General features: G+C 51.7%; 1 protein-coding gene across 1 annotated transcript in view; it reads left to right on the top strand.

Annotated features, from left to right (window-relative positions):
- The first annotated feature begins 1,167 nt into the window (after positions 1-1,167).
- LOC135885352 (zinc finger protein 7-like) overlaps positions 1,168-8,363 on the top strand; it is a 30,988-nt gene continuing 23,792 nt past the window's right edge. The window contains exons 1-2 of the mRNA XM_065413023.1: positions 1,168-1,214; positions 2,785-2,911. Of these exons, the coding sequence (XP_065269095.1) occupies positions 1,191-1,214; positions 2,785-2,911 (151 nt within the window). The 5' untranslated portion in view covers positions 1,168-1,190. The remainder of the gene's footprint in view (positions 1,215-2,784; positions 2,912-8,363) is intronic.

Here is an 8,363-nt window from a genome sequence, read left to right as displayed (position 1 = left end):
CTCACAGCCCCTGGGAATCTGCTACTTGTTGTTAATGCACCTGTGGGTGGGATCCGAGCTGCCTTAACAGCACTGAAGCCACTGATCTCCTGCCAGGATCTGCCCAGTGGCAAAACTGGGGATTGAGGAGGGGAAGAGACCGGCTCTGTGGGGTTCCTCTTTGTGTGTCTGGGGTATGGAGGTGCCAGGCAGGGGAGGGTGGGGGAAGGACAGAGATGGAGGGAGAGACAGTGTGAGTTGGGAGCAGTCAGGAAATTATGGCGGGGCGGGAGAGCTTGAAATCCCCTCTGATTTTGCCACTTCCCTCTGAAAGATTTATAAAATCCTCTCCAATTCTGTCGCATTTCTCTGTAATTATCAAATATGGATATATAATCTATGTCGATTTTTTCTTCTTTTCTCTCAAATTATTGACAGTTTCTCCATTCAGCTTTTGCCCCATCTTCTCCGGTGTCAATTTAAAATCTCCTCAGATTTGGGGTGTTCCCTACCCCTTGTATCTGCAGTGCTTTGTCCTTGTTTGGTAGGGAATTGTTGCCCTGAGCCATTCCCCAGGTTGGCCATTCTCTGCTGGCAATGGGGCATGGAAGGGGCACTGGAGGGGAAGGGAGAAGCAAATCTCCCACATGGAGACCGCCCAGCCCGAGGTTACCCAGTCTCAGCTGCTGCCCCACGCCATGACTGAACCCTGCTACCCCCAACCCCACTGTCAGTCATCCCCTGCTGCTACCCCCTTCCACTGCCAGGGAACCACCCAGCTCCATCTCCCTTCCTTTCCCCTCTTCAAGTTGCCAGGCCCAGGGCGTGTGAATGGCAGGTGGGGCGGGGAACCATCCTTTTCTGTTTGTTTATTGAACATCCATTTTCCCTGATAACTTCATTAATGCAGTGCTAAGGGTGCCCAGTGCTGTCCTGAGCCCTTCCAGCATGTCGAGTTCAGCAACACTCAAACCTCTCAAAAGTAGGAAATCCAAAGCTGTATCGGTCTGGTGTAGATGTACCCTACATGTTTCTCAGTGCAGCAGAACCTAGAATGTCTCTTTGCAGGGAGAATGCCTTTGATGAATGGAGAATGTGAAATGGACAAAACTCCTTCTGAAGTTTCTCCAATTGCCCTTCTTGCCCTGACAGGCTGCAGAATAACATCCACATTTTGCTCCCGATCGTCCCATCCTCCCAGGGGAAAGGAAATGGCGTCAGTGGAGCCGGCTCAGGTAAGGGATTGTCTGTGAGCTGGTGGTGGGTTCTGGTGGGAGGGAGAGGGGCAGTAAATGCACAAGAGGATGGGAGCTGCTGGAGGTGGGAGGAGGGGGGCAGGAAATACACAAGGTAGAGAAAGGGAGGGGACAGGGTGTGACCATCCTCTGGAACTAGTTGACTCTGGGGCTTGCTTTCGAGGAACAGACTCATGGGGGTTGGGAGTGGGACTTCTCCTGTTTGTGGAACAGGAAATAACCCCCCTAGCCAGAACTGGGAAAACTTCCCAGACTCCCAGTGCTGGAGCCTGAACCTACCGATACACTTCGTTATTTGCTGCTCCCCCAATCTTTGTGTCATCTGCAAACTTTATCAATGACAATTTTATGTTTTCTTCCAGGTCATTGATAAAAATATTAAATAGCACAGGGCCAAGAATCGATCCCTGTGAGATCCCACTAGACACACACCTACTCAACCATGGTTCCCCACTTACAGTTACATTTTGAGACCTATCAGTTAGCCACTTTTTAATGTATGTCATGTGTGTAATGTTAATTTTGAATTGTTCTGTACCAAGATCATTCTGTACCAAGTCAAATGCCTTACAGATGTCTACATATATTACATCAGTGCTATTACCTTTATCAACCAAACTTCTAATCTCATCCAAAAAAATATGCAGTTAGTTTGCGAGGATTGAAACCTATGTTGATTGTTTTTAATTGTATTACCCTCCTTCAATCTTTTATCAGTACAATTATCAGGTGCTCCATTATCTTGCCTGGTATCAATGTCAGATGGACATTCCTATAATTACCTGATCATCCCCTTTTCACATTCTGAATACCATATCCTTCCCAGAGCATTCATAGAATATTAGGTTTGGAAGAGACCTCAGGAGGTCATCTAGTCCAACCCCCTGCTCAAAGCAGGACCAATCTCCAGACAGATTTTTACCCCAGTTCCCTAAATGGCCCCCTCAAGGATTGAACTCACAACCCTGGGTTTAGCGGGCTAATGCTCAAACCACTGAGCTATCCCTCCCCCACTTCTCTTCTGCAGACTAAATAACCCCAGTTCCTTCAGCCTCTCCTCGTAAGTCGTGTGCCCCAGACCCCTAAACTTTTTCGTTGCCCCCCGCTGGACTCTCTCCAATCTGTCCACATCCCTTCTGTAGTGGGGGGACCAAAAACTGGACACAATACTGCAGGTGTGGCCTCACCAGTGCTGAATAGAGGGGAATAATCACTTAACTCGATCTGCTGGCAATGCTCCTACTAATACAGCCCAATATGCCGTTGGCCTTCTTGGCAACAAGAGCACACTGCTGACTCATATCCAGCTTCTTGTCCACTGTAATCCCCAGGTCCTTTTCTGCAGAATTGCTGCTGAGCCACTTGGTCCCCAGCCTGTAGCAGTGCCTGGGATTCTTCCTTCCTAAGTGCAGGACTCAGCACTTGTCCTTGTTGAACCTCATCAGATTTCTTTTTATTCATTTATTTATTTTACTGGCCCTGCTCTCCTGTGAATACTGGTGTTGTCACTGGGCAGCAGGTACTGAGTGGGTAACTCTTGTTCTTTCAGGGGCTGGTGACCTTTGAGGAGCTGGCTGTGTACTTCACGGAGGGGGAATGGGCTCTGCTAGACCCTGCTCAGAGAGCCCTCTACAGGGAGGTCATGCAGGAGAACTATGCCACTGTGGCCTCACTGGGTAAGGATTCCTGTTCTCTTGGTATTAGAAGCTGTGGGGTCTCTACAGAACCCGAGTAGTAGTAACTCTAGGCCTTTACTCAGCCTGTAATTTTTGACAGGTTTCCATTCCCCACTTTTTGCCTTATGTCCATCCCCGGTGTCATTTCTGGACGTGTGTGTATTTGATGTTGGCCATTTTAAAAAATATATGATTTATAAAATTTAGTTTAATTTATCCTCATTGGATGCATTAAAACTAATGAATAAATAGAGCTTTCACCCCTTTCCTCATTTGAAGGGCACTCTGTGCAGCTGGTACAATTCTTGATACAGTCCAGTAAACAGGGGAACTACGTGGTGCATGGACGGCATGACAGTCAGATGAGCCCATCTTTTGACAGGCGAGCGTAGGAGGTTGCCGCTCAGGAGTCCATGGGCGAAAGGGAAACGGAGCAGTGGGAGGGGAGGAGAAGGGGAGTAGAGATTGCTGGGATGCCAGCAGGTGGGGAGGGCTGAGAGCAGTGGGAGGAAGGGCAGGGGAGTGTGGAGGAAGGGCACCCAGGAAGGGGGCAGGGTGGGTCAGTGGGAAGGAGAAGAGGTTTTGGGGCTCTGGAGCTGTGGGGGATCCCAGGCCTTTCACACAGAATCCCTGCCCAGGCCTTGTTGCTTCAGAGCCTACGCTCCAGTTTTAGTTCTGTTCAGTTTTGCTTTATTTTACAGGTTTTTTCCCCCCCAAATATTAAACTCTTGTCCTTCGTCCACCACTCACTGCCCCCCATGCAATCCCTCCCCCCTACCCCGTATCTACCCACTGCGACCCTGGCCACCATTCTTGAGTCCTTGCTGCGTTCCTCCGTCCCAGAGGCCAACCGCTGCCCCGGCACAAATGTGCTGTTTGTCGATGATGTCACAGGGTGGCAGTGAGAATTCTGGGGACTTGCCAGGTCTTTTCTCTTCCCCACCCCCATCTCCAGCAGCCACGGTCTTCCTTCCCTCCAGGCTTTTTGGATCTTTTAGTCAGTCCTTTCCGAGACCATGTGGCCCAGTTCTTGTTTTTCACATTCTCCTTTTCCAGAGGAATTAGAGTCTGTTGCTCCTGAATTATAGTGTCTAATTCCCCAGCCTGCCCCAGACATTGGGGCGGGGGGGGTTGGGTTAATATGCCCTAATTCCCCCCAAACTGCTTGTCTGATGTCACAGGTCTGGGGGAGCTACACCTTTGACCCCCTCCAAAGTCTGCTCAAGGAATGCCCTCTCAGGTACCAGGCCTCCAGCCATCACCTCTCTGTGGGCAGGGACATAGGAGCCTCTGCATCTCGACCAAGGTTTGAGGCTTGCAGTCCCCTCACCCTTCATTGCGTTCACTGGCCTAAAGTCCAGCCCCTGTGCTTTGCTTCTCTCCAAGGGCTGTGACCAGTGTGTGTTCACAGATGTGGGAATTTTGGTAAAATTTCTGTTATTCCAATACATGCCTCAACTGCCCTCTGTATTTGGTGTTGCTCTGAGTGTGAAGAGCTGTGACAGGGTGATACAAATGGCTCATGAAGACACTGACTGGGACTAACCCATATCAATGGAAGACCATACAGAGTCCACAGTAACCCCCAGGACTGAACACTTGACACCTATCAATGAGAGGTTCCCAGCTGGGTTCCCAGAAACAGGGAGCTTTTCTGTAGCTAAGACAAAGGGACAGACACAGGGAAAGGACACCGAATGGGTTCCTACAGCAGTGTGGCTCAAGGGCTTTGGCCAGTATGGATTATGTCGTAACCTTTACTTCTCTGTGCTAACCTAAGGACTTGCCGATGCTGCGTTCCAGTTGACTAAGAAACCCTACTGTTTTTGAAAAGGCTGCCGGGTATCACTGCAGATACTTGCTGGGTGCTTTAATCCCTGAAAAGTGTAGCAGTCTCTGACCAGGAGTCTATCTCAGCTGGACTTGCTGGGTACAGCTCATGGCGTAAGGCAGGAGAGCTGGACCCCAGAGGCTCAGTCTCGGAGGCCTTGAGGCTCCATGGCTGACCCTGAGGGAAGAGTGGGGCCCTCGGGGATTTGGCACACTGAAGGGGTTCCTCTAAGAGACTGTTTAAAAGCGGAGGCATAGGACAGACCTGGAGGATCCATGACAGTTGGTGGCAGCTGGTGGGATTCTGAATGCAACAGGAGGATTTTGCAAAAGGTGACTTGCAGCAGTAAAAACAAGACTAGTCAAAGGAAGACAATGGCGTATATCCACCTCCCTAAGAAGAGCATCACAGAGCTGTGCGGTGGGAGAGCGTTCAGGGTTGGGAAGTTACACAAGGCTCAGCCGACTGCATGGCTGGGGAAGGATGATCAGATCAAGAATTAGGGTCCAAAGCCAGGTGGGATTTTGAGAGAGTCCCAGGGCCACAGCAGCAGCAGGGGGGACATCCTGACGATCTGGTTCCCCTTTGCTAGAGTTGAAGCAGTGGGAGTTGGAGCGGAAAGCAAAGGAGCTTTAGGTGGAGGAACAGAGACTAGCAGACTGTGAAAGGCAGCGAGCTGATCAAGAGAAAAAAAGGAAACATGAGGAGAAGCAGAGGAAAAACCAGGAAAAGCAGCGGTAGCATGAAGTGGGTGTGGAGAAGCAAGAAGTCCCATAGGGGGGAAAGTGGGAAGAGACCACAGGAAGCCAGTTCCATAGGAGCCCAGATACCAAATGGTTGGCCCAGCTTAATGGGGAGGGACGGGGACGGTATAGATGCCTACCTCACTGCCTTTGAGAAGGCTTGTGACTGGAACCAGGTTGATCCTGCAGACTGTCTTCTCTGTCTTCCCTCTTACTCGGTGCCAAAGTGATAGAGGTGTATAGCCAGGTGGGTGGAGTTGATACTGGAAACTATGAACAGTTCAAAAGGGCTCTACTGCATACGCTTGAATTGACATGTGTGGCTCATAGGAAAAGGTTTGGGGATGTGCAAAGACCCAGGGTTTACTGTATATGGAAACTGCCGCCCTGGTGGTGAAATATCTCTGCAAAGGGGGTAAAGGGGCAGGTGCCACTATGCTGGAAAGTTTATATGACCTGGTGAGGTTAGAGCAACTCTGTGAGATGTGTCTCCATGAGCTTCGAATGTGGTTAGTGGACAAGAAGCCTGAGGATCCATGTAGCACATTCCAGTTGGCAGATAAGTTTGTGGACAGTAGGACCCATAGTGAAGAAAACCAAAGGGTGACTGGACCAAGTTGGGGACCCAAAAGGGGGGGTCACACAGGGGCACCCCAGAAGTGGGATTTCAGTAAATCGAAACCAGGAGTGACAGACAATGCGGGTAGACCAGCTCCAAGGGATCCCGAAAACCTGACATGTGGCATCTGCAGGAAAATGGAGCATACAGGGGTGCACTGCTCAAAGCTGGAGAAGATGGGGTGTGTCCAGGCCCGAGGGGCTCAGCCATCCTGTGTCCAGCCAAGAAGGCTGCCTGTAGCTCCGCCTCATCTAGTGAGCTATGTGACTGAACTTCCGGAAGAAAGCAATCTCACAGCCATCTCCTCTGGGCTAAAGGGTGAGCTGGAGGATGAGCTCCCGCCCCAGGCGCTGTGCACATGTCCGGTGTGCTCAGACTCGTCATCCCCAGCAGGAGTGGAAGGTGGTTACTGGGGGGACATTACTTGGGTGGAGAGATGCTGGGAATGAGAGACCCCTTGTCAAACCCCGTGTGGTAAAAACCCCACTGAATGCTGAAAGGATGCACAGCCTGGCGCAAGGGGCCAAAGGTGAAGCCATTTGCCCTACCTGTGGCTCATGTCCCTGTGCAGACACAGGAAGGAGCCAAGGGCTAGCTAGGAGCGGGTTCTCCAGGATCTCACTGTGACGCTGTCGGGGTTCCCGAGGTGTCTGGGGTGAATCACTACCAGCTGCACGCAGGGTGAGAGAGCCTTGGCTGTGCCCACCGGGGGAAGTTCTCCCAAACCTGCCGGCTGCTGGCAGCACAAGCACACTGCTCTGCTCTACGAGCCCCACGCGTTCCCTCTGCAAGCTATCAGTTAATGCACCCACTTTGTTACACTGAAGTGCCCACTCCCTTGTCTTCTGGGCACCCACTCTGTACAGCAATCCGCTGCCTCGATGGGAAGCAGTGCACCCCGGGGTCGCCAGCCTCCCCTCCGCTTAACACACTCTTTAGTGTCAGGCACTTGGTCTTGGCTATAATAAACCAACTAGAAGTGTGTTTAATTCGGCTTAAGGCAAAGATCCAAACTAAAGGCAAATAAGGGGATTGGAAACACAAGGTTCTGGGTAAAAGAAAAATATAAAACTTAATCTAGAGCCTACACTTATTACCCAGTTCCGTTCCAGTCTAATAATGTATTTCTCGGCATTGAGCTGCCACGGCAGAGACAAGCTCCGCCCCCACCACCCAGGTGCTGCTGTGGGGAGAGAGAGGTGGGGGGAGTCCTCTCTGCCCACCGTAGCCCCGGGCAGCCTTCACCCAAACCCCCCATTCCTTGGCCCCACCCCAAAGCCTACACCCCCAGCCTGAGCCCTCACACCCCTGCACCCCTAATCCTCTGCCCTAGCCCTGAGGCCCCTCCCACACTCTGAACCCCTTGGCCCCACCCCAATCACATGTTTTTTGTTATGTGCACCAATATGTGCACACCTCACCTCCATAGTGGTGCACATAATGAAATTCATTCCGCACAGGGGAGGGAAAAGTTAGAGGGAACACTGGTCCTGGCTTGTGGCATATCTGGAGCCTCTGGTTGCCTGTTCTCCTCCTCCTCTTCCTCATCTGCCTCCTCCTTGCTGTTCATGGCAGGACCCTATGACTCAGGGTCCTCGGTGGTATCCACAGTCGTGTGCGGGGTCATGGTGGGGTCTCAGCCAAGCATGGTGTGCAGCTCTTTGTGAAAGCAGCTGGTCTACGGCTCAGCACCCAATCGATTGTTGGCCTCCCTGGCCTTGTGGTGTGCCTGCCGCAGTTCCTTGGCTTTCACGTGGCACTGCTGCTGGTCCCGGTCTCCTTCTCCTGCATCCCCCCAGCAATCTGCTTGTAGATATCGATGTTTCTATGGCTGGTTCAGAGCTGTGCTTGCACAGCCGCTTCTCCCCACAGGCCCCGGAGATCCAATGTCTCCTGTCTACTCCAGGCAGGAGCGTGTCTGGAGTATGCGGCTGGCACCGGCAGCTGGGCAGTTGCACACAGCAGTGGAGAGCTGCTAGGTGTGCTCATCAAGCTGGACAACCAGGGAAAGGCATTTTAAAAATTTACAGGAGTTTTAAAGAGGGGCGGGGGGGGAGGGAGGGCTTCTGGTCTACATGACCCCTGGGCAGTGGAGTTCACAACTGTGACCAGAGCAGTCAGTGACGAGGATTGTGGGACAGTGGCTGGAGGACTGTAATGGTCGACATAGGTAACTCAGCATCTACACACATGCTTCATTGACCATGGTCCAGCAGTGCTCGGGATATCACTGTGTTGGTGCTTCTCTTGGCAGGAGAC

This window comes from Emys orbicularis, chromosome 11 (assembly GCF_028017835.1).
Source record: "Emys orbicularis isolate rEmyOrb1 chromosome 11, rEmyOrb1.hap1, whole genome shotgun sequence".
NCBI classification, from domain to species: domain Eukaryota; kingdom Metazoa; phylum Chordata; order Testudines; family Emydidae; genus Emys; species Emys orbicularis.
The sequence above is the reverse complement of the archived record's forward strand: the minus strand, read 5'-3'. Positions and strand labels throughout refer to the sequence as shown.